The 26,841-nt window shown below is 42.4% G+C and overlaps 1 protein-coding gene across 4 annotated transcripts in view; it reads right to left on the bottom strand.

The window, feature by feature from the left end:
* Positions 1 to 26,590, bottom strand: part of CASP7 (caspase 7) — a 53,195-nt gene extending 26,605 nt beyond the window's left edge. Inside the window, exons 1-3 of one of the 4 annotated variants that reach the window (XM_033182254.1) lie at positions 25,809 to 25,966; positions 13,794 to 13,900; positions 8,251 to 8,360 (exon numbers count right to left, since the gene is read on the bottom strand). In XM_033182254.1, the coding sequence (XP_033038145.1) occupies positions 8,251 to 8,360; positions 13,794 to 13,892 (209 nt within the window). In that variant the 5' untranslated portion in view covers positions 13,893 to 13,900; positions 25,809 to 25,966. Of the gene's footprint in view, positions 1 to 8,250; positions 8,361 to 13,793; positions 13,901 to 25,808; positions 25,967 to 26,370; positions 26,393 to 26,567 lie in introns of those variants that run through there. The other 3 variants (XM_033182277.1, XM_033182263.1, XM_033182273.1) reach the window with 3 other exon arrangements.
* Between the last annotated feature and the right edge of the window lie 251 nt (positions 26,591 to 26,841).

Below are 26,841 nucleotides of genomic sequence, written 5' to 3' on the forward strand. Positions count from 1 at the left end.
GCTACACCTAGGCATTTGGTTAAAACTTTGACTTTATATCCAGGGCAAGGACTATAGGGTTATATTTACATCAAGAGAGAACCCTCTTCAAGTGCAAGGAGGACCCTAGACCCTGTTCTATAAACTATGGTTCACAAATGAATATGGACTGGCCCCATAATGATTTCCTCTGAATAACTAAAAACCGGAATGCTTTACTAATTTTAAAATATTTTGAATTTCTTGTGCTTTTCCGTGTTTTCCACATATTCTTCAATAATCAGAAAATTACAAAATCATTAAATTTTTTTTTTAAAGAACAGGCTGGATTTTTAGTGCCTACGGACTGGAGATAAAACAATGCTGTCCTGCCATCTAGTGGCTGCGAGGCAAAAAAAGGCCAAGACAAGTCTAGGGGCTTGAAACTATTAATATTTGAGACCTGTGAGTCCCACCCCCGCTTTTTGGGGAAGGGGATATTTCTTTCTGCAACCCAGGATCCTTCATGTCTCCAGGGGTGGGCGGGTGGGTAATCTGGTCCTTGATTAGAGACAGGTCAGAGATGCTACTGCCTCCTGCACTGCCTAACAGTGATTCTGAGCTCCTTAGAGAAGGGAGCTGGAATGGGGTGGGATGGGATGGAATAGGATGGGATGGGAGGGAAGGTTGTGGGGGTGCGGGGGGCACCATCAGCTGCAAGGAACATCCAGAGGAGCCAGTGGCACTCCCATGCATCGCACCCCACATCTGTCAGTGGGTCACATGGCGCTCCTGAAACTGCAGGGAGGACCAAACTGCAGGGAGGACCTCGGGATACTTACTGTTTATTTTAATGACGTCAATATCAGTCATGCTATGAAAAAGGCAGAGTGGACCATAATGTCGACCCTACAGGCTTATTTATCTTTCCAAAGGACTTAAAGCTGAGGGGTGGGGGGGACATACCACAGACCACATCTATTTTTGCAAAATAAAAGGTCTTTCAGGCAGAAGTCTTCCAGCAAGGTACTCAAAAACTTTCCCAGAGGTGCACAGGCTTGAGGGAAGAATAAATGGTCAGGTCCTCAACTGCCACTTATACTGTTTTTCTAAAACTGGTCTGTCAGAGATACCACCTTTCCCTTGCCCATTCTCCCATCTCCCACCGTGTAAAAGAAGGGCAGACTTTCTCACCCACCCTGAACCTCACGGAGTGATGAAACCTCTGGGTCATCCACAAAGAGACAAATAAGATGTATCTGTGAGTCTCCTTGAATCAGGCACTGTGGTGGGGCTTCATAGTTATACGTGGGTCTGGTAAAGGTGAAGTATGTCATTAGTAACGGTGGTATGTGGGACCACATTGGGCTGTTCCAAATTCAAATATAGGCACAACTCAGATATACTGCCAGCTCAGTTTCAGACCACCACAGGAAAGCAAATATTGCAATACATGGAGTCGCCTGACTTTTTTGGTTTCCCAGGGGGTAGAAAAGTTATGTTCACACTATACACCAGTCTGAGTGTATGCAACAGCATTATGTCAAAAAATACATATCTTAATTAAAACATACTTTATTGCTAAAAAATGCTAACAATCATTTGAGCCTTCGGTGGGTTGTAATCGCTGGGCTGGTGGGGAGGGTCTTGCCTCAGCACTGATGCCTGATGACTTATCTGGTGGTGGTTGCTGAAAATTAGGGTGGCTGTGACAATTTCTTAAAATAAGACAGCGATGAAGTTCACTGCATCAAATGATTCTTCCTTTTATGAACAATTTCTCTGTAGCATGCCATTCTGTTTGATAGCACGTTATTCACAGCACAACTTCATTCAAAATTCAAGTCAACAGAAAGGTGATTGTCCTCTCGCCCATCACGCAATGCACATTTGCGGGGAACCTGGCACTAAACCATTCAAAGATGACCTGCTTCCCGGTTGCGGTTTCGTACGCAGCAGAGCAGCTCCCTTACTGCAATCTGTTGAAAGTCAGCCCTCAACGAAAGTGTTAAAAAGAAATTAAAATAAAACAAAAAGGAGTTTAAAAACACACAAAATTCAAGTCAATCCTCTCAAACTCTGTGGCTGCTTTACCAACTAAGTTTATGTAATATTCTAAGTATACATTTCAAAAATATATCAGCACATTCACCAGCAGTAGATTCCATCTCAAGAAACCACTTACTTTGCTTATTCACAAGAAGAAACTCCTTATCTGTTCAAGTTTTATCATGAGATTGCAGCAATTCAGCCACATCTTCAGGTCTACTTCTAATTCTAGTTCTCTTGCTATTTCCACCACAGCAGGCACATCTGCAGTTACCTCCTCCACTGAAGGAAGTCTTGAACCCATCAAAGTCATCCATGAGGAGTGGAATCAACTTCTTCCAAACTCCTATTAATGTTCTGACATCCTCCCATAAATCACAAATGTTCTTACTGGCATCTAGAATGGTGCATCCTTTCCAGAAGGTTTTCAATTATCCATCAAAGGTAACACTATAACTATAATGTTATTCCCAACATTATTTATGGCAACTATAGCCTTATAAAATGTATTTCTGAAATAATATTTCTCAAATAGTAAGACATTATTTCTTAAGTAATAAGACTTGGAAGTTGAAATTACTCCTTGATCTATGAGTTGCAGAACGGATGTTTTAGCAGGCATAAAAACACTAATCTCCTTCTGCATCTTCACCAGAGCTCTTGGGTGACCAGGTGCAATGTCAATGAAAGGAATCTTATTTTAATTTGAGCAGCAGGTCTCAACAGTGTGCTTAAAATATCCAGTAAACCATGCTATAAACAGGTGTCATCCAGGTTTTGTTCGTCCATTTAGCGGGCACAGAAACAGTAGATTTAGCATAATTCTTAAGGGCTCTAAGATTTCCAGACAGGTCGATGAGCATCGGCTTCAACTTAAAAGTCACCAGTCTGCCTAACAGGAGAGTCAAGCGTCCTTATAAAGCACTGAAGCCAGGCATTGACTTCTCTTCTCTAGCTAGGACAATCTTAGATGGTATCTTCTTCCTATAGAAGGCTGTTTTGTCTACATTGAGAATCTGTTGTTTAGCATAGCCACTCTCACCAATGATCTTAGCTCGATCTTCTGGATAACTTGCTATAGCGTCTACATCAGCACTTGCTGCTTCATGTTGAACTTTTATTTTATGGAGAAGGCTTCTTTCCTTAAACCTCATGGATCAACATTGCTAGCTTTAAACTTTTCTTCTGCAGCCTTCTCACCTCTCTCAGCCTTCAAAGAATTGCAGAGTTAGGGCCTTGTTCTGGCTTGGGCTTTCGTTTAAGAAAAAGTTGGGGCTGGTTTGATCTTCTCTCCAGACCACTCAAACTTTCTCCAAGTCAGCAATAATAAGCATAATGTTATGATCCATGTGTTCACTGCAGCAGCACTTTTAATTTCCTTCAAGAACTTTTCCTTTGCATTCACAATTTGGCTGTTTGGCACAGGAGGCCTAGCTTTCGGCCTGTCTTGGCTTCGACATGCCTTCACTAAGTTGAATCACTTCTAGCTTTTGATTTAAAGTGACAGACATATTGCTCTTCCTTTCACTTGACACTTAGAGGCCATTGTGGGGTTATTAGTTGGCCCAATTTCAATAATGTCTCAGGGAATACGGAAGCCCAAGGAGAAGGAGAGAGACAGGAATGGCCAGTGGGTGGAGCAGTAAGAACACACTTAATATTTATCATTTAAGTCCGCTGTCTTATACAGGTGTGGTTTGTGACACCCCAAAGCAATTACAATAGTAACATCAAAGATCACTGATCACATTTACAGAGATTATCCTGGGTTTGAACAACAACAACAAAAAAGATTACTCATCACAGATCATAGTAACAGATATAACACTAATTAAAAAACTGAAAATGTTGTGAGAATTACCAAAATGTAACACAGAAACACAAAGTGAGCATATGCTGTTGGAAAAATGGAGGCAACAGGTTTGCAGGGTTGCCACAAACCTTCCATTTATTAAAAATGCAATATCTGGGCCAGGTGTGGTGGCTCATGCCTGTAATCTCAGGACTTTGGGAGGCCAAGGGGGGGGTGGATCACTTAAGGTCAGGAGTTCAAGACCAGCCTGGGAAAATGGCAAAATCCTGTCCTTACTAAAATACATATAAAAATTAGCCAGGCGTGGTGGTATACACCTATAGTCTGGCTACTTGGGAGGCTGAGGCAGGACAATCACTTGTACCTGGGAGGCGGAGGCTGCAGTGAGCCAAATCGCACCACTGCACTCCAGCCTGGCCAACAGAGTGAGACTCTGTCTCAAAAAAACAAAAAACAAAAAACAAACAAAAAAAACAGTATCTGCAAAGCACAATAAAACAAAGTATGCTTGTATACACTGAAAAATGTCTTAAAAAATATATAATAGAATGAAATGGAAGTGATGATGGTTCTTGTTTAACGTCTTTGCCTTTTTCATCCCCTTAGTATTTCCAAAGATTTTTTATTGTTGAGCTAGACTCCTGTGTATTAGTCTGTTCTCAAACTGCTATGAAGATACTACCCAAGACTAGGTAACTTATAAAGAAAAGAGGTTTAATTGACTCACAATTCCACATGGCTGGGGAATCATGGTAGAAGGGGAAGCATGCTGGCAGGGGAAGCAGACATGTCTTACATGGCAGCAGGAGAGACAGAGTGTGTGTAGGAGGAACTGTCAAACACTTAAAAACCATCAGATCTCGTGAGAACTCACTATCACCAGAACAGCACGGGGGAAACCACCCCCATAATCCAGTCACCTCCTACCAGGTCTCTCCCTCAACACACAGGGATTACGGTGATTACAATTTGAGATGAGATTTAGGTGGGGACACAGAGCCAAACCATATCAGTCCTGTGACAACAAAACAAACACTGATTCCAGGAGGTCAACACGGGTCTGGGCTTAGTACCTTTTCATTCTTTCTTGCATCCTTCTTCCCTTCCCTCCATCCATCCATTCACCGATCCAAGAATAAGAATTCAGAATTCAGGACCGGGCGCAGTGGCTCATGCCTGTAATCCTAGCACTTTGGGAGGCCGAGGTGGGTGGATCATGAGGTCAGAGAGGGTGAAACCCCGTCTCTACTAAAAATACAAAAAATTAGCCAGGCGTGGTGGCGGGCGCCTGTAGTCCCAGCTACTCGGGAGGCTGAGGCAGGAGAATGGCGTGAACCTGGGAGGCAGAGCTCGCAGTGAGCTGAGATCAGCCACTGCATTCCAGCCTGGGTGACAGAGCAAGACTCCGTCTCAAAAAAAAAAGAATTTATAATTCAGAAACGAGATGACTGTCACAAGGATGCCTACTAACGTATTTATTGAACTGAAAAATGGTTTCAGACATTTACTGACAGCAAACAAGTGTGGTGCGGCTAACTGGTTTGACAGGGACTGGCTTTGTCAACTAGATTATAGAGCAGACAATTTTCATACATGAATGAGCTACATTAGCAGCTCCAACGTCTTGACAAAAATATATTTTAAAAAGCATATGGTTTAAAAGCATTTTATCAAAAAAAGGATACTGACAAATGTTTATTAAGGCTTAATTATCTTTTCTGGAACATTTTGAGTTAAACAGACTGCCTCTAAATAAAAGAGGAGCAAATTTAATTTACAACTGTTTGAAAAGTTTAGGTACAAGTTTTTTGGTGTACTTCCCAGAAACTAAAAAAATTAAATATCTTTAAAGCTGAATAACAATTCCTTTTGTAAGTTAGGTAATTGCCAATTCTTTACTTCCAACATAATTAAGGACAGACCTAATCAAGTTGTCATTTTTTGGTCCAGAACTCAGAAGGAATTCAAAGAATTAAGTGACATGACTATAACAAACCTCCTACCATCTCATGTATTTATTCATGATTTCTCAGTGCTTCTTATCACTAAAAACGAAAAATAGGAAAAAGGTAATATCAAATTCTTTCTTATTCCAGCAATAAGTATTATTTGTCCATTTCTTTAGAAACTAACTTATTAAAAGCCCCTTCATTCCATTATAAGTTGAAACTTCAATGTAATTTCTATTTAATAATTATTTTGATGAATGACAATATATTAATGATATGTTAACATTTATTTTTTAGATCAACTGTGAATTCATTAAAGCTGAAACAGTAAATTAGTCTAGGAGAACTTTCTTTTAATACTCATGATATCTGGAAAACTGTCTTAAAATGTATATGGATATACATATGCATACGTGTATATGTTACATAGGTATATGATGTGCTGTGATCAACAAGACTTTCAAGCAATTAAATCTATTACATCAGAAGAAAATGTGGAGGAAAAGAGAATGAAAAACACAAGTCTGAGGGGAAAAAAGAAATATAAAAGTTCTAGCTGTTACAGGAGAGCTGTTCATGTATTTTTTTAATGGATAAAGGTGGTTATAAAATCACTATGGACGTAGATTCCACTGGATACATTTAAAGAAATGACTTTGAAATGTCAGTATTTACAACGCACCATTTATTTTAATATTTTCTGGGAAGTACATCAAAAGGCTTACTAAGACTTACAAAATGATTATTAAATGATTCCTGTTTCTCTTCCACTTGTAGACAACCTGCTGAAGTCAAATACTCAAAAAGGGTGGGGAAGAGTGAAATATTATTACATCTTTTGCAGCTATCTTGACAAACATGTGTATGTTACCTTAAAATACACAAGGGAACACACAGCTTTCCATTATTTTGAGCACATATAAGCAAAGCCCCATGGCTCTAAGAGGCTTTCCCTGGGGAGTAACTTGGCCTATACCAATTTCTCAAGGTTTTGGAAAGTTCCAGGAGTCAGAACTGTATTTTCTGGTCATTTCATTGGATATTCTTGACTCTAGTTGGCAAACAACAGAATCTGGGTCCACAGTGTTGGGGTTCTCCCACTTTTCCACGTCCTAGGTTGGATGATATGACCCAAGGTCTGCTCTGAGGTGTTGGGAGCCTGGCTGCCTACCCCTCACCAGCTCTTCCCCTCCTGGGCACTGCCTGAGAGCACTCGCTCACCTCGGCCTTTATCCCCCTTGATATCTTTCCCAGTAAGATGTGGCTTAGGGAATCCAAAGAAGTGTGATGCGTCTGACTCATGCTGCCTTCTGTCTCTCAGGAAGATCCACTCACTGTCCATCCATGATCAAGGTTAAGGGAGGGTCTGGGGTTCCTCCATGTCCTTGCAGCCCTACTTTTATTTTTTATTTAAAAAAAAAAACAACTTGTTTTTTGAGACAGAGTCTCACTCTGTTGCCCAGGCTGGAGTACAGTGGTGCAGTCATGGTCCCGAGCAGCCTTGACCTCCTGGGCTCAAGTGATCCTCCTGCCTCAGCTTCCCGAATAGCCAGACTACCAGCATGTGCCACCACACCCAGCTAATTTTCTCATCTCTTTTTGTAGAGACGGGGCTCTCACTATGTTGTCCAGTCTGGTCTCAAACTCCTGGGCTCAAGTGATCCTCTCTCCCTGGCCTTCCAGTGCTGAGAATACAGGTGTAAGCTACTGTGCCAAGCTAGCCCTACTTTTAAAAGGGAAGCACACAGCAGAACCTTTAAGTGAGTGGTGCTGGCATTGTTTAGTTTCTCAGCTTTATCTTTTACTGTTAGCAAAAAGGCAAGCTATTAAACCTCACAGCACCACAGGTTTCCCTACCTGATAAATGGTGATAACAATAAAACTAAATGTGCAATTATGTAGACTAAAAGCAATAATACAAAGCAGGCATACAAGAGTTTAATCAATGAAGCTATTATGTTATTAAACGCAAAATTTAGAATTTTAAAAGTGAACTCAAGAAAGGGGAAGGCGGGAACTAATGAACAGGATGCGATCCCCCTTCCATGAGTGGAATGCAGCAGGAGGCACAGGGTAGGCGTGAGTCACCCTAAAACCTCCTGTCCCTCAGCCCCTGGATTCTGTGTTTTTTGTCAAATTTGGTCCCACTGGCAGCAGCAGCCCAGGCTCTGTTCTGAAGGTGCCTGCAAATCGCCTCTACTGAGAACAGCCCCTGATTCCTGGGAACTGCTACCAGACACTCGGCCGCTGAGCCGGAGACTGCCAGTGCTTGGTTTTGTCCACTCCTGGGCTTGGCCCCCAGACAAGAGGGTGCACATGAGGACCCTAGTGTTGCTGCATACAGCTAGCAAGAACCTGTGCAAACCTCCCATGCTCAGCATGAACCTCCTTCCCTGAGTGTCCCCCTCCCCATAGGTGGGTGGAGATGGCAGAGGCATGGCAGGCTGACGTGGTCCAGGGTCCATGATGAAGCAAACCTACCTCAAGAGGAATGGTACAAATGAGGACCGGTCTGGCTTAGCATCCACTGAATCTTCATTTGCTGAAGTCCCAATTTCCTGCTCTTCAACACAGCCCTGATCGTCTGCCATCTGGAAAGAAAAAAAAAAACAAGCCATGAGGTCAGTGGCATCACTGATACTGTGATATTTTTAAATGACACTCATTAGGTGACATGCTTTTCCATTATGCCTAGGGGTGAGCAGTTTTGCATATTTAAGATTCAGGTTTAGTGCCCCATTAATGCATTCAAATATGTGAGTATGCTTATATCCCAGAGACCACATATGGCAGCAAAGAAAACAAAGTCCTTGCCCTCAGGGAGCTTCTAATCCAGCATCCACAATTTTGTTTTATGTTCACTGCATACAAGAAACAGTGGAAGGTCTGTCAACGTTTACAACAATGACAATTTCCCCCTAAATTCCTAGCAGGTCACGAAGTGCTCATACGCAGTTCAAAAGCAGCGACAACCTGGGGCATTAGGCTCTCTTTCCGTCAGATGCTTTTACATGGTTCTACACAAAATAGATTTCCATCAAATTACATTCCAGCTTGAGAATCTTCAAGAGATCCCCATTAACTACAAGTTCAAATCTAAAGCCATCTCCTCGGATTTTAAGGCCCTTTCTGATCTAGTCTGGGAGTCAGCACACTATGGTCCAACACTTGTTTCAGTAAATAGAGTTGTACTGGAAAACAGCCATGCCCATTCATTTATGTACTGCCGACGGCTGTTTCCTCTCTACAACAGAGCTGAGTGATGGCCACAAAGCCAAAAATATTTACTACCTGGCCCTTTCCCACCCCCACCCTCTGCCTTCATTTACTACATAGCCTTTGTATGTGGCTTGCTTATTCGCACTCTGCTGTTTGGCTCCCATAAGAAGATACAAGTTCATCATGGCAGAGGTGGCTGGAACACAGAAGGTGCTTACTAAAATATTTAACTGAACGGAAGGCTGGATGAAACACACACCCCAAGGGAAAATAATTAGCTAAAAGTGATGTGGCTGGCCCAAGGCAGAGCCAGTATTAGAATCATTTTTTTTTGGTCTTTGAGATGGAGTTTCACTCTTGTTGCCCAGGCTGGAGAGCAATGGCGTGATCTCTGCTCACTACAGCCTCTGCCTCCCCCGTTCAAGTGATTATCCTGCCTCAGCCTCCTGAGTGGCTGGGATTATAGGCGCCCACCATCACGTCTGGCTAATTTTTTTTGTATTTGTAGTAGAGAGAGGGCCAGGCTGTTGGCCAGGCTGGTCTCAAACTCTGGCCTCCCAAAGTGCTGGGATTACAGGTGTGAGCCACCGCGCCTGGCCAGTATTAGAATCATTTCTTCTAAATCAAGTCCCGTTACCTTCCACACGAAGGGATCACAGATCAACTTTCAGCAATAAAGGGAAACTTCTCCAGACTCCAATTTCTACCTGGTCCCAACTGTTACTGGAAAAGGGTCCTGATCCAGACCCCAAGAGAGGGTCTGGACCTCGTGCAAGAAAGAATTAAGGGCAAGTCGATAAAGTGAAAGCAAGCTTATTAATTAATCGAAGTAAAAGAATAAAAGAATGGCTACTCCATACGCAAAGCAGCAGCTTGGGCTGCTGGACTAGGGATACTCATAGTTATTTCTTGATTATATGCCAAACAATGGGTGGACTATTCACAAGTTTTCCGAGGAAGGGGTGCGAAATTCCAGGAACTGAGGAAGTTCCCCTTTTTAGACCATATAGGGTAACTTCCAGATGTTGCTGTGGCATTTGTAAACTGTCATGGTGCTAGGGGGAGTGTCTTTTAGCATGCTAATGCATTATAATTAGTGTATAATGAGCAGTGAGGGTTGACCAGGGGTCACTCTTGTCACCATCTTAGTTTTGCTGGGTTTTGGCTGGCTTCTTTACTGCAAAGTCTATTTTATCAACAAGGTCTTTATGACCTCTATCTTTTGCTATCCTCCTACCTCATCCTGTGACTAAGAATGCCTTAACCTCCTGGGAATGCAGCCCAGTAGATCTCAGTCTTATTTTACCCAGCCCCTATTCAATATGGAGTTGCTCTGGTTCAAATGCCTCTGATACAATCTCTAAGCAACTTCACTGAGCAGGCCACGGTTGTCAGGTGCAGTTCTGTATTCCAGTTAGGGCTCACCGAGGGATGCTATCATTAAGTTGGAAAACAAGAAGGCATCTATTTTACAGAACATTTTGTGCCACTGAGCACAACAAGTAATGACTTTTGGAGGTGGAGAGAAGGAATGCAGTTCAGAAGGAGGTGTCCAAGGAGGCAAAGCAATGACCTAGTGGCCTTGCACTCTGAATGGCATTACGGTTTCACCTTCCAGCTTATCTGAGGGTGAACTGGGAAGAAAGAAGGGAGGGAGCTAAGAAGAAGGGAAAGTCCTACTGCCAGGTCTCGACAATGACCAGGAGAAGTCAGATGGTCACCTTGTTTCTCAACACATCATGAGCCTCCCTTCATCACCACCAATGTGTATCTGGTTGGGAGGCAGATTCTCCAGATTAGAACCCAAAGTTTCTCAAAATGGAGATAACCCACAGAAGAGATAATCGTAAGGCCACACATGCAGAAAACACCTGATAGCTTCTTTTGTCTCCTTTATGTAGACTTACTTTTCAACATAGATTGTTATTAACACAATACATACTCACATATTTTCAAAACTAGTAAGTCAAAGTTTAAAAAAAAAATCCACCAGACAAAGACACTAACTTTGACATGTGGTGTTAACCAAGTTGGCCCTTTTCCAAAAGTTAATCTTAAAGGCTGAGTTTAGGGTATATGATGACAAAACAATATAACCACTATTTTTAAAAGAAAGAAGAAATGTCAGTGTGATAGCAGAATAGGAGGTTCCAGTTTTCATTCTTCTATAGAAATACTGATTTTGGCAACTACACCTATGGACAAGAATACTTTTGTGAGGCCACAGGAGTCCACTGAGAGGTTTCAGCACACTGGTGAAGCAAAAAATCTAAGATTGGATGCATCAAAGAGTACAATAAGAGCAGTTCACTTTACCCACATCACCCCTCACTTAAGGTGGCACAGCTCAGTGCCAAGAGAGGTCCCTCCAGCTCACAATTCTCCCATGGGGGAAGTGAGAGTGAAGTGCGCACCCACCTTTCCCAGCCTAACAGGATGTTGTCTAGGAGACCCACTTCTGTCTCATCCCACCCAGAACACTGAGGGGAATAGCATGGCTGAATCATCTGGGGCAGCTAGGAGTAAGGAGAAGAAGCAGGAGTGCAAAGAGTGTATGGTTATCAACAGTCGGCTGTAGATTCTGCTACCCAGCTCATGGATTCTACCCTAAGACCCTCCCATAAACCCTGCTGGACGACTGAGACCCTCCCATAAACCCTGCTGGACGACTGGCCTATGGAACCCTTCGGCCAGCTGATGTGTATCTCAGTGCACAACAGTCTGTACACAACCACAGATGATGCTTGGATCTCAACAGCAGGTATGGATACTAGCAGCCAACTCAACTTTGATGGATTAAGAGAAGACATGCAACTTTGAACATTTCAGGGTACTACCCTAAGGAATAAACAGGAGGCTTTTAGCATGAGGTCTGGCTTTGCAGGATTGAGAAAATGCATATAATCCCAAAGAGGGATCAAGAGGTGTGGAGCAGGTATATCCACAGAAAAGGTGTGAGAGATCCCCCGAATCTCTAGCTGAGCTCACCAGCAAAGGTCTTTTTCTCCTAAAGTCAGTCGATAAAGATGGGAAGAGGTGACTGCTTCTTCAAGTGTGAACACACAATGCAAGGCTTCAAAGAACACAAATAATCAAGGAAATATGACACCACCAAAGGAACAAAATAAAGCTCCAGTAGCTGACCCCCCAAAAATGAATTACCTGACAAAGAATCCAAAATAATCATCTTAAAAAGCCCAGTGAGGAACAAGAGAGCAGAGAGACAATTAAATGAAATCAGAAAAAAAAAATAGATAAACAAAATGAGAAGTTCAACAAAGAGATAAAAACCATATAGACGAATGAAACAGAAATTATAGAGCTGAAGAATACAATGTCTGAAATAAAAAATTCAATTGAGAGCTTCAACAGCAGACTTGATCAAGCAGAAGACAGAGTCAGGTAAACTTGAAAACAAATCATTTGAAATTAACCAGTCAGAGGAACAAAAAGAAAAGGAATGAAAAAGAGTGAAGAAAGCCTATGGAACTTATGGGACCATCAAATGAACGAATATATGCAGTATGGGTGTCTCAGAAGTGGCAAGGAGAGAAGGGTAGAAAGTTTATTTAAAGAAATTGTGACAAAATCTGGAGAGGCAAATGAACATCTAGATTCATGAAGCCCAAAGAACCCCAAACAGATTGAGCATAAACATGTCTTCACTGAGACACATTACAATCACTAGTAAGAGTCAAAAAAGATAAGGAGAACATTTTCAAAGCAGCAAAAGAAAAGCAACTGATTTTTTTTTCCAAGATGGCAGATTGGAGGCATTTTAGCATGCCTCTCTCACTTGGGAAGACAAAATAGTGTGTAGAGATTCATGCTGTGTACTTTTTTCCAAGAAGCAACACAGGAACTTAATAGGAAAGCTGAAAGAAACCACAGAGCCTTTGAAAGAAGTGGTGGGCTGCAGCCTATACCAGGTAGAAAATTCTAAGTCCCTGGAGTGTGAGGGGGATGAATTGTCTCTGGGACATGGAACACTCCCACTGGAGAACTTGGCAATCCAGGCCACAGGGAAAGGTCTTAACCCTACCCAGCACTGAAGCTGATTTAGTGAGCACTGGGGAATACATGAGAAGGAATAGCAATGGGATGTGCGTTGCGTGTGCTCTCGGTCCCCAGCAGGGATAGAGGGAAGTCATTCCAGGTCCTACCTCACAGGTGACCTTGTGGATGTCTTCCAGCTAACTCAGTAGTCTGTCATAGGTTGAGAGAGGTTCCTAATTGACATTTCTGATATAATCTCATGTGATGATGAACCCCCTTGGCCAGAACCGAGGGGTGAGTGGGCAGTGGGTTATACTCATGAGCACAAGAGAAGACCTTTGCTTCTCAGGCAGACCAGAAGGGGTGTGGCCTGAAAACCATGGTATGTCTCAACTGGGAAGGCTTCTGGCCTGGGGCAGTTTTGAGTTCCAAGAGCGGAATGCCTGGAACCTAGCTAGCTGCTACTAGTGGAACACTACGGGTGTGAGACCTACCTTGCCAAGTGCATGGGAACTGGGCAGGGCTTACTGTCACCTGCTATTCCGCACTCCCTGTGTGGACTTTCTGTGCGGCACAGGCAGCTGCGCTCCTCCCTGGAACATTACCCCTGCAGCAGGAGGACTGCCCTCTTATCCCCACTGGGGCCTCTGCTTGAGCCCCTACGTGGAGAGCCACAGCATGCACTTGCGTGACCCAGCCCCCACCTGGCTTTGCCTCTTTACCCCCTACTCTATAGCTTAACACAAAGAACAGAAACTTTGGGAAGCTCTATGGCCTCGCCCATTTTCTGAGACACCAGAGTACCTCACCTGGGTAACATAAGAAGCACAAATCCCATGGCTACCACCGCAGCTGGTGTTCTTTTCCAAGTGCCACCTCCTGCCTGGAGGCCAACAAACACAGTCCATTATAGCATCTGCTGGCAGAATAGTATAGCACCCAGGAAGGAGAAAACTTGTGCATGACCCCATCTGTCACCACTGCCTGCAATACCCCCAGCTAATCAGGAGGTCCTGAGTCTGTCCATATGATCAGTTCATTCCTACTATAGCTAGTGTTAGAGAAAGCCAACACACTAAGGCTATGTATAAGGAATCTCATATAGTCTACGTCACTCCCCTGCCATCCCCATCAGAACAGGTGCTGGTACCCACTGCTGGAAATCAGAGGGCAGGTCGCATCACTGGACCCCTTGCAGACATTCCCCAGCACTTTCCTGGAGTGTGGCCGCCCCACTGGGTGGCTAGACCCAGAGGAGCAGCAGCATTCACAACAGTCTGGCCCTCAGGGCTCCTACTCCTAGGGGAAGGGGTAGTGTACCAAATCAAGGGAGTAACCCATGGGACGACAGAATCCAGATGGCAAAGCTCGAGTCCCATAGCTTTCTGCTTGTGGGAAGTTTCTTTCAGCAGAGGCACAGGTGCAATGCTGAACTCAGCAGGGAAAGTCTGTGGCTCTACTACAACAGTCAAGCAGCCCTGGTGCTTGTGACAGGTCTTGGAGAAGGAGACTTCTCCTCCTCACCCACCACTGCAGCTACAGCTTGGGCTTCTCCCACAGGAGCGTGGCATGGGTGCATCTGTAGACAGCCTTTATGGAACACTTCAGGGTGACTGCATGCCCATAGGACAAGTGCCCTCAGGGTTCAGGCCTGCATGAGGGGTAGTCATAATCCCTCTCTACATGGAATATCAGCATTTCTGCAGATGGAAAGTGGTGTCTGTCTGGTTTGAACAGATGGAACACTGGGTCAGGAGTGTGAATGGGAAGCAGATTTTTCTCCTGCTGGCCTGGCAGGGGAGCTGAGGTAGCCCCTTCCTTCCCTCTGAAAAGACCTCAGTGCTTTTCACTCCAGCTTCTCCAGCTGCCTATGTCAAGGCTGAGACCTCTCCCCACATTAGGTGTTGTATTTATCTACCTGTTTTAGCTACACCCAGTTTTTACCCATGGACAACTCCCATACTGACCTGAAGTCTGAACTGTTCAACCCAGTAAATAAAATACTGGAGGAATGAATGAATGAATGAATGAATAAATAAGTGTACACCACTGGGGATGAGCTAACCTTCAAGAGACTTTTGCCATTCTAACCCCATGAGAGACAGTAAACCTGCTCACACACCAAGCACATTGCTACTACATCTGAGAAAACCATCACACAAACACTCTCTATAACCAAGGAACTCATACACAGTCTTCACCCCCCAAAAGCATCCAGAGCCAAATTAGGTTACAATAAGCTATAATCATTGAAGTCACATCCATAAGGTGGAAAAAAGGAAATTAAAAAGCAACAGTTGAATCAAAAGTAAATTAAAAAATAATTAGAAGAAATGGTCTACCCAAATAAGAAGGAACCAGAAAAATAATTCCGGCAATATGACAAAAGAGGGTTCTATAACACCCCCGAAAGATCACATTAGCTCTCCAGCAAAGGATCCAAACTAAAATGAAATCTTGGAAATACCAAATAAAGAATACAAATGGTTGATTATTAAGTTACCCAAGGAGATACAAGAAAAAGGTGAAAACCAACATAAAGTTTTTAAAAAATTCGGGATACGAATGAAAATTTTTCTAAAGAGATAGATGCTTTAGAGAAAAAAAAAAAAAAAAAACCAACAAAAAACAATCAGAACTTCTAGAAAGAAAGAAACATTTAGGGACTTACAAAACACAGTGGAAAGTTTTAACAATAGACTAGACCAAGTAGAAGTAAGAATTTTAGAGCTCAGAGACAAGGCTTTTGAATAAACCCAGTCAGGCAAAAATAAAGAAAAAATAACTAAAAGAAATGAACAAAGTCTCTAAGAAATATGAGATTATGTAAAATGGCCAAAGATAATAATCATTGGTGTTCCTGAGGGAGAAGAAAAAGTAAAAATTGTGGAAAATTTATTTGAGGAAATAATTGAGGAAGACTTCCCTGGCCTTGCCAGATATTTAGACATCCAAATATAAGAAGGTCAAAGCCCTTCTGGGAGATTCATGGCAAAATGGACCTCTCCAAGGCATACAGTCATCAGGCTACTACTAAAGTCAACATGAAGGAAAGAATTCTAAGAGCAGTAAGACAAAAGCATCAGATAACCTACAAAGGAAAAGCTATCAGACTAACAGTAGACTTCTCAGCAGAAACCTTATAAGCCAGAAAGGACTGGGGCCCCATTTTTAGCCTCCTTAAACAGAATAACTCTGAGCCAAAAATGTTGCATACAGCAAAACTAAGTTTCATAAATGAAGGAGATATAGTTTTTCTCAGACAATCACATGCTGAAGGAATTCCCCACTACCAGATCAGAAAGAATGCCGACAAGAATACCCGACAAGAAATGCTAAAAGGAATTCTAAACCCTGAAACAAAAGGTCAATATGCAACAGAATAGAACCTTTCAAAAACATAAAACTCACAGGGCTTATAAACCAATAACATAATGAAGAAAACAAAGTATCCAGGCAACAACATGAGGAGTCGGTCACATCTCAATATTACTGTTGACTGTACATGGCCTGATGCTCCACTGAAAAGATAAAGATTGGCAGAATGAATTAAAAAAAAAATCACAAACCAAATGTCTGCCCTCTTCAAGAAGCTGAGCTAATACAAATTATTCTTATAGAATCAAGGTAAAGGGGTGGGAAAAGATACTCCACACAAATGGAAACCGAAGGCAAGCAGAAGTTGCTATTCTTATATCAGATAAAACAAACTTTAAAGCAAAACAGTTAAAAAAAAAAAGACAAAGAAAGTATTATAAAAGGATTGATCCAACAGGAAGATATTACAACCCTAAATATATATGCACATAACTCTGAAGCTCCTAGATTCATAAAACAATTACCACTAGACGTAAGAAAAGAGATAGACAGCAACATAATGATATTGGAGAACTTCAATACTCCACTGACAGCGCTAGACAGATCACTGAGGCAGGAAGTCAACACAGAAACTCTGCATTTAAACTACACTCCAGAACAAATGGACCTAACAGATATTCACAGAACATTCTACCCAAGAACTGCAGAATACACATTCTTCCCATCAGCACATGGAACATTCTCTAAGATAGACCATGTGATAGGCCACAAAATAAGTCTCAATTAATTTTTAAAAAGGAAAATCATATCAAGTATCTTCTCAGACCACACCAGAATCAAACTAGAAATCAACTCCAAAAGAAACCCTTAAAACTATATAAAAACAAGGAAATTAAACAGTCTGCTCCTGAATGATTTTGGGGTTAACAATAAAATCAAGATGGAAATTGGAAAATTCTTCAAAACGAATAATAGTGACACAAGTTATCAAAAACCTTTGTGATACAACAGAAGCAGTGCTAAGAGGAAAGGTTGTGGTGCTAAATATCTACATCAAAAAGTCTGAAAGATCACAAATTCACAACTTAAAGTCACACCTCCTGGAACTCCAGAAGCAAGAACAAACCAAGCGCAAAGCTAGCAGAAGAAAATAACAAAGATCAAGGCAGAATAAATGAAATTGAAACAAAAAAAATACAAAAGATCAATGAAACAAAAAGTTGCTTCTTTGAAAAGATAAACAAACTCAGGGGACCATTAGCTAGATTTACCAATAGAAGAGAGAAGATTCAAATAAGCTAAATCAGAACTGAAGATGTAGGGTCAGGCACAGTGGCTCACACCCATAATCCTAGCACTTTGGGAGGCCAAGGCGGGTGGATCATAGGTCAAGACTGAGACCATCCTGGACAATATGGTGAAACCCCGTCTCTACTAAAAATACAAAAATTAGCTAGGTGTGGTAGCATACGGCTGTAGTCCCAGCTACTCGGGAAGCTGAGGCAGGAGAATTGCTTGAACCCAGGAGGTGGAGGTTGTAGTGAGCTGTGATTGTGCCACTGCACTCCAGCCTGGGTGACAGAGCGAGAGTCTGTCGAAAGAAAGAAGGAAAGGAGGGAAGGAGGGAAGGAGGGAAGGAGGGAAGGAGGGAAGGAAGGAAGGAAGGAAGGAAGGAAGGAAGGTGGAGACATTACAATAATGTCTTTGTAGTAACTTGGATGGAGCTGGAGGCCATTATTCTAAGTGAAGTAAGTCAGGAATGGAAAACCAAATATCTATATTTTCACTTATAAGTGGAAGCTAAGCTGTGAGCATGCAAAGGCATTCGGATTGGTATAATGGATACTGGAGACTCAGAAGAGGGGAGAGTGGGAGGAGGATGTGGGATTTTAAAAAACTACATATTGGGTGCAATGTACACTACTTGGGTTACAGGTCCACTAAAATCTCAGACTTCACCACTAAACAATTAATCCACGTAACCAAAATCTACTTGTACTCCAAAAGCTATTGATATGTACATATATATGTGTATACACACACACGCGCGCGTGCACACACACACACGGAAAAGCAACTCATTACATACAAACAAATGTCCATAAGACCATCTGTGGATTTCTCACCAGAAATCCTGCAGGCCTGGAAAGAGTGGGATAATATAATCAAAGTGCTAAAAGAAAGAAACTGCCAACCACCAATATTATATCCAGCAAAGCTGTCCTTCAGAAGAAAAGATAAATACTTTTCTGAGACACATGAAAATGAGGGTGTTCATCACTACTAGACCTGCCTTACAAGAAATGCTAAAAGGAATACTTCAGGTTGAAATGAAAGGACACTCTTTAAACTCACTGGTAAAGGTAAGTGTATAGTCAAATTCAGAATATGCAAATAATTTACAGGTGGTCTTTGACTTACAATGGTTTTACTTAAGATCTTTTGTCTTTCCAATGCTGCAAAAGCAAACCACATCATGTAGAAACCATACTTCAAGTAACCATACACCCATTCTGTTTCTACTTTTAGTACAGTATTGATAAATTATATGAGATATTCAACACTTTATTATGAAATAAGCTTTGTATTAGATTCTCATGCCGAGCTGTAGGCTAATGTGATACGAGCATGTTTAAGACAGGCTAGGCTAAGCTCTGAAATTCAATAGATGAGTTGCATTAAATGCATTTTTGGCTTATGATATTTTCAACTTACATTGGGTTTATAGGGATGTAAATCCATGATAGGTTGAGTATTAATTGTGCATAAATCACTTTGAACTCTACTAAAGTTAAAAGACTAAAGTATTGAAAACAACTCTAGCTTCAATAACTATAACTATATAGTTGTTAATGGATATACAAGATAAAGAAATGTAAACTGTGACATCAATAACATAAAACGTGGAAGGAGAGAATAAAACTGTAGAGTTTTTTAATGTGCATGAAGTTAAGTTATTGCTATGGTCTGAATGTTTACGTACCCCTCCAAAATTTATGCACTGAAATCTATTCACCAATGTCATAGTATTAGGAGGGGGGCATTTGGGGTATGATTAGGTCAAAAGGGTAAAGCTCCATAAATGGGATTAGTACCTTTGTAAAAAGAGCTGTACCTTGCCCTATCTACCATGTGATAAGATATAATAAATGAACAAGGAAATGAAACTTTGCTATACACGAATGCTGTTAGCACTTTGATCTTGAACATTTCAGTCTCTAGAACTACAAGAAATATATTTCTGTTGTTTATAAGCAACCCAGTTTAGGGTATATTGTAATAGAATCCCAAATGGACTAAGTTGTTATCAACTTAGAATAGACTGTTATAAGATGTTTTGTGTAAGCCTCATGGTAATAACAAAGCAAAAATCTGTAGTAGATATACAAAATATATACAGAAAAGAAACAAAGCATATCACTACAAAAAATGATCAAATCACAAAGGAGGGAAGCAAGAGAGGAAGAGAGAAACAGATAAGCTATAAAACAGTCAGAAAACAATCACAAAATGGCAACAGTGAGTCCTTATCAACACTTTCTTTAAATATAAATGGATTAAATTATCCAATCAAAATACATACAGTGACTAAACAGAGTAAAAAAATAAGATCCAACTACATGGTATTTACAAAAGACTCACTTTAGATTTAAGGACACACATAGGCTAAATGTGAGGGATAGAAAAAGATATTCCATAAGAATGGTAACCAACAGAGCAGGCGAGGCTATACTTACATCAAACAAAATAGACGATAAGTAAAAAACTGTTGAGATAAAGAAGGTCATTATATTATAATTATAGATATCAATTTATCAAAGATATAAAAACTGTAAATATATATGAACCAACATTAGCACACCTAAATATATGAAACAAGTATTAATGGAACTACAGAAAGAAATAACAATAAATAATAGTAAGGGACTTCAAAAGCTCACTTGCAACATCCAGACAGAAAATCAATCAGGAAACAGTGGACCTGAACAACACTACTCCAAACGGTCCTAACAGACATATATACAGCATATCATCCAACAGCAGCAAAATACACATTCTTCTCAAGTGTACACAACATTCTCCAAGATGGATCATACGCTAGGCTACAAAACAAGTCTTAATTATTTTAGGAGGATTAAAGTCATATCATATCTCTTTTCTGACCACAATGGTATGAAAGCAGAAATCAGTAACAGGAGAGAAATTAGAGAATTCACAAATATGTGCAAATTAAGCAACACACGGGTCTCCTTTGAGCCAGAACAACAAAACTAGAAAACACTGATGAAAGAAATTAGACATAAATAAATGGAAAGATATTGCATGTTCATGGATTGGAAGAATTAATACATTAAAATGTCCATGCTGCTCAAATTGATCACTGAACAGATTCAGTGCAATCCCTATCTAAATTCCAATGGCATTTTCACAGACACATAAAAAAATTCTAAATTCATATGTAGCTACAAAAGACCCCAAATAGCCAAAGCAAACCTGAGCAAAAAGAAAGCTAGAGGCATCACATTTCCTCACTTCAAATTACATTACAAAGCTATGGTAATCAAAACTGTATGACACTGGCATAAAGCAGATACATGGACCAATGGAACAGAATAGAGAGTCTGGAAATAAACCCACACATTACAGTCAACTAATTTTTTGACAAGGGTGCCAAAAATATTCAATATGGAAAGGATAGTCTCTTCAATAAATGGTGTTGGGAAAACAGGATATCTGCATGCAAAAGAATAAAACTAGACTCTTATCTTACACTATACAAAAAAATCAACTCAAAATGGATTAAAGACTTAAACATAAGACCTGAGACCTTAAAACTCCTAGAAGAAAACATAGGGAGAAAGCTCTTTGACATTGATCTTGACAATGAGTTTTTGCATATGATGCTAATGCACAGGCAACAAAGGCAAAGATAAACAAGTGGGATTACACCAAACTAAAAAGCTCTGTACAGCAAGGAAATAATAAAAAAAAAAAAAAAAAGAAGAAAAAGCAAACTATGGAATGGGAGAAAATATTTACAAACCATATATCTGAAAAGGGGTTAATATCCAAAATACACAAGGAACTCACATAACACAGTAGTAAAAATAAAAATAAAAAAGACAACAGCCCAATTTAAAAAATGGGCAAAGAACCTGAATAGACATTTCTCTAAAGACATACAAATAGGCAACAGGTATATGAAAAGGTGCTCAGTGTTCCTAATCATCAGGGAAATGCAAAGCAAAACCACAATAAGATATCATCTCACAACTGTTAGGATAGCTGTTTTAAATATGTATATATATATATTTAAATATATATGGTATACACATACACATATGCATATATAATGTGTATGTGTATGTATATATGTATATATGTGTGCATGTATAAAGGTAAGTGTTAGCAAGGATGTGAAAAAAGGGAACTCTTCTATACTGTTGCTGGGAATATAAATTGGTACAGCCATTATGGAAAACAGTCTAGAGATTTCTCAAAAAATTAAAACTAGAAATTGCATATGATCCAGTAATCTCACATCTGGCTATATATCCAGAGAAACTGAAATCAGTATCTCAAAAAGATACCTGCACTCCCACATTCACTGTAGCATTATGGAAACAATCTAAATGTCCATCAATGAATGAACAGATAAAGAATATGTGGTATACACACATAATGGAATATTATTCTGCCACAAAAAGGAAGGAAATCCTCCATCTGTGACAAGATGGATGGACCTGAAGAGCATTATGCTAAGTGAGATAAGCCAGACACAGAAAGACAACTACTGTATGATCTCACATCTATGTGGAATCTAACAGAGTCAAACTCATTCAAATGGAGAACAGAATGGAGGTTGCCAGAAGTCGGGGGTAGGGGCAGCGAGGAGGAAATGGGGAAGTGATAGTTAAAGGGTACAAAGTTTCAGTTGTGCAAGATGAATAAATTCTAGAGATCTACTATACAGCATAGTGCCTATAGCTAACAATACTATATGGTATACTTACAACTTGCTAAAAGGGTAGATCTTATGGTGATTGTTCCTACCACACAAAAAATACTAGTATTGGCCAGGCGCAGTGGCTCACGCCTGTAATCCCAGCACTTTGGGAGGCCAAGGCAGGCGGATCACGAGGTCAAGAGATCGAGACCATCCTTGCCAAGATGGTGAAACCCCGTCTCTATTAAAAATACAAAAATTAGCTGGGCATGGTGGCGCACATCTGTAGTCCCAGCTATTTGGGAGGCTGAGGCAGGGGAATCGCTTGAGCCCAGGAGGCAGAGGTTGCAGTTAGCCAAGATTGCACTACTACACTCCAGCCTGGTGACAGAGCGAGACTCCATCTCGAAAAATAATAATAATAATAATAAAATAATAGTATTAAAGGGTGTGGGAGGAAACTTTAGGAGGTGGTGGCTTTGTTGAGGTGGTGATGATTTCATGGGTGTATCTGTGCTTATCCCCAAATTTGTTATGTATGCATGCATTAAATATGCCTAGCTTTTAATATTTCAACTATACCTTAATAAAGTGGTTTTGAGAAAGGGGAAGGCCCTAAGCAAAATGGCTCCTAAGAAAGCCAAGCCTTTGTATTGATAGCCCTAAGCAACCTATGGAATGGGAGAAAATATTTACAAACCACATATCTGAAAAGGGGTTAATGTCCAATATACACAAGGAACTCACAACAGAACAGCAAAAAAGCAAATAACCCAATTTTAAAAATGGGCAAAGAACCTGAATTTTTGGAGACTTTTGGAGACTCTTCTTCATTCATTCAATGGATATTTACTACAAGTGAGGAATTGGGGACATACTTGTGAGCACATTGAGCTTGTCCTGCCATGTTGATAAACACACATGAAAAAAAGGACGGCGTCTAGGTCGAAAGGCAACTGTGGTGTGTGCCTTGAGGGTGAACAATCTGTAACCGCACCAGGGAAACTCAAGAGCCTCACAGAAATTAGGGAAAGTTCTCAGGGGAGGAAATGTCTGACCTGAGAACTGAAAAGGTTCGGGAAGCAGGGAGGGTAGGTGGGAGTGATGCAGGCAGAGAAAACTGTGCACTCATTAAACATTTGAAATGTTCCATCAAAGGATGGGTATAAACTCCTCATCCTTCTCAGACACTAAGAGAGGGCTTTGGACTTAGCTACTGAGATGTAAAATTCAGGCTGATTTCTGTGGCTCAATGATGGGACACTTTCTAGAACTTTCCCTCCTAACAGTAGGCCATTAGGTCTTCTGTCTGAAACCTACAGCATCCTTCTAGGTTGATGCTGAACACTGTCTACAGTGACAGAAAGGGTCTCTTCTAACGACTCAGGTCAGCAGTGCTGGGACTTGGCTCTTTCAAATCTGTAAAGCTAAACAGTTACTTTCTTATTCCTATGAGACTGGGCTTGATTTTTGGAACCTCCAAAGGGCAATCATAGCCCAGGGTGGTAACCAGGTGGGGGTGCCTGATCTCAGACACGTCATTTCAGTCAAAACCTGGTTTTGACCCCTTATTTCCTCCTTTCATCATCACAGTGCACCACGAAAATCCAGACCTCTCTCAGTTCTGCCAAGCTGCCCGGAGAGGGTACGCCTGGCATGATTTTCTCATATCTGTCCCCTTTTTAGGGTCCAGACTGCAAAGAGCAGCCATTTGAGGGAGATTGCTTATCCCACTGTTAAATATGTCTAATTTCTCCTTAAATGAAATATGTCTAACTTCTCTTTAAATGAATTCATACATAAGACACTCAAAGCACTAACAATGCTAGGCACATAGTAAATCTCGGTTAGTCACTGTAACTCTTATTCTTACTATTCGTCACCAAGATTGTCGCTGTTTGCAGACTAAGACCTCATCTTAATCTTTTTTTTTTTTTTTTTGGATCACAGAAAAGTGTCAGGTACATGACAGGCACCAAATCCATTTTTCTTTATAAACCTAACTTAAATGTATTTTCAAATCCTTCAGCCCCTTGAATAAACTACTGTCCAAACAACAGAACCAAGGAGACCTCCCAAGAGGGTGGTTGAGAACCCTGAGATGTGGGGTTGAATCAGTTCTTCCACATATTAGCCATGGGACCTCAGGAAAAGTGCTCAACCTCTCTAAGTCTCAGTTTCCTCATCTGCAAAATGGGAAAACAATGGTACTTATGTCACAAGTGGTTGGGAGGATGAATGAAACAATGCATGTAAAATGCTGGGCACTGGGTGGCACATTCTAAATAGTCAAGAAATATTCCCATTATCACCACTCTCCACGAGACTAAGACGATTTACAACTGTCGACCTTCGCCTTTATTTCAAAACCACGTCCATATTTTAAAAAGATTTTCTAGAGACTGAAAAAATATTCCTGCAGTGATTATCTCCAAATATGTTGACCAGGGGCCCACGTGTTGGTACACAGCTGGGCAGGAAGTCACTGCCCAGCTATTGTCTGAACTTTTTACTTTCATGAAGGGGGAAATGGACTGCAGCTGCTTCCCCTGAAAAGTGACATCATACAATTTGTGCCTCACTTCCTGCCCAAATAAAAAGAATCTTCCTAAAGGGCACACAGAGAAGACCTGAAAACTTCCCCCTCCCTCTTGCCTCTAGCAGCTGGGAGGGGGACAGGGAGGCTCTACTGGGCACTCAAGCGCTCCGCGGTGTCACCCGAAACTCACGGCACTGCTAGACCAGGGCCTTTACTTTGGTACTGCACAAACTTCAGCTTCTTCAGAGATGTTAAGTAACCTACCCAAAGCCACACAGTTTCCAGGTGGCGGAAGGTGGACTGTGAATCTAGGCAATGGCCGTACCAAGGGTGAAGGTCAGGCTGACGAGACCCAAAAGGAGGAAATAGCCTGTAAATAGAGACAACAGGGAGGGCCACGTCCACTAGCCCAAGAGTCCAGAAGTTCAAGAGTTAAAGATCTGGAAATGATACACCCACAATCACCCACAAGTAATTTTACTGCTCCATAAACCGCAAAGCTGTCTCCTGGAGCCTAACACTCCACACGTCTAAATGTCTCCTGCCTTGTTTCCACCTCCTCAAGGTCCCTCTAAGGGCCCTGCAGCAAGGACGCTCAGCTCCAGCGTACTCAGCCTTGACAGAGCCACTGCCGCGAACCGCGTACCATAACCAACTCTGTCCATCCCCGCAACAGTCAGCGGGAATCACCGCGGTTCCCATTTAACAGAGAGAGGGTTAAGGGGCGGGGACCGGAACCCAGGCAAAGGAGCTCTGGCGGTTAGCCGCTGTGCCAGATCACGAACCCGCCTCTCCTAAATCTCGAGAGGGAAGAGAGGACAGGCTGAACAAGGCAAGCGATGGAGAGGGTAGAAAGGGCTCTCTTTCCAAAGTTTCAGCGCAGGCCGTCGGGGCCACTCGCACTCAACCAGGCTCCCCTAGAACACGCTAGGGGCAGAGCGGGGACAGGAAGGAGGGAGGCAAGACGCCCATGGCCGGCGGGCTGGGAAGGCGCCGGCCGAGGCGGGGGGCTCCAGTTACCGTTCCCACGGCGGTAGGGGGGCTGGGGCTGGCACAGTCTCTCTCTGTCGCTCCGCAGCGAGGGTCTGGGGCCCCATTAGCGAGAGCGAAACTAAAAGCCCGGGCGCGGCGGAGGGAGGGGCCGCCCGGGTAGGGCCGGGCGGGGCTTGCGCCGCCCCTGGCTCGGGACAGAGCGCTCGGCAGGGGTGGAAGAGGCGAAAGCGACAAGCGCCGCCGCACGCATAATCCCTAGAGGGCGCCCTCTGCAAAGCTGGCGCGCGCTCTGCGAAGTTGGCCCCTCGCTCTACAACGTTGAGCCCGCGCACGGGAGAGCGCGCACAGCAAAGTTTGCCGTTTTCCTGAACAGCCCAGCCGCCGCGGGCTGTTCCGGGAAAAAAACAAATCTGCCAAACTGGCCGCGCTCCAAGCGACCCAAAGAGCGCAGACTTCGCGGCGGCGCTCAATGATGGGGCGCTCATGTGGTCACCTCCACTTCCCTGCCCCCAGTGTAGACCTCGACCTGGGCCTTCGCATGAACTCGGAGACCCCTTTCCCATAGCCAGAGGCTCTTCCCTAGCGAAACCTGGATCCCAGCTGGAACTGCTCGCGTCCGTCCCCCCGGGGGACTCCGCGCCTGCTTCTGCATGCGTACTCCCCAAGGCTGATCCGCTTCGGGCTAGCTGTGGCATCCGCTGTGGTCTCCTAGACGTTGCTTTGCGGGGGCGCCCTCCTGGGCGCGTGGGCGTAGGACGCTCTCCCAGCTTTGAAGGAAGTACCCACCTGGCAGCCCAGCTAGCTGGTGGAGATGCTGCTCCCGAATCTTTCGGAAGTGTTTGTTGTGCGCCCCCATGTGTCAGGGACTGGGTATGCGGCCGGGAGTCAGTCAAACACGGGAGAGACCCAGCACTTCCACGGATTCTAGTTCACCACCAGATTCTAGTTCACCTCAACCCCACAGCGCACACACACGCACGGATTCCAGTTCACCCTGACCCCACAAAACACACACACACACACACATACACACACGGATTCCAGTTCACCCTGATCCCAC

The sequence above is a fragment of the Trachypithecus francoisi genome, unplaced genomic scaffold (genome assembly GCF_009764315.1).
Source record: "Trachypithecus francoisi isolate TF-2019V2 unplaced genomic scaffold, Tfra_2.0 Contig01579, whole genome shotgun sequence".
Lineage (NCBI taxonomy): Eukaryota > Metazoa > Chordata > Mammalia > Primates > Cercopithecidae > Trachypithecus > Trachypithecus francoisi.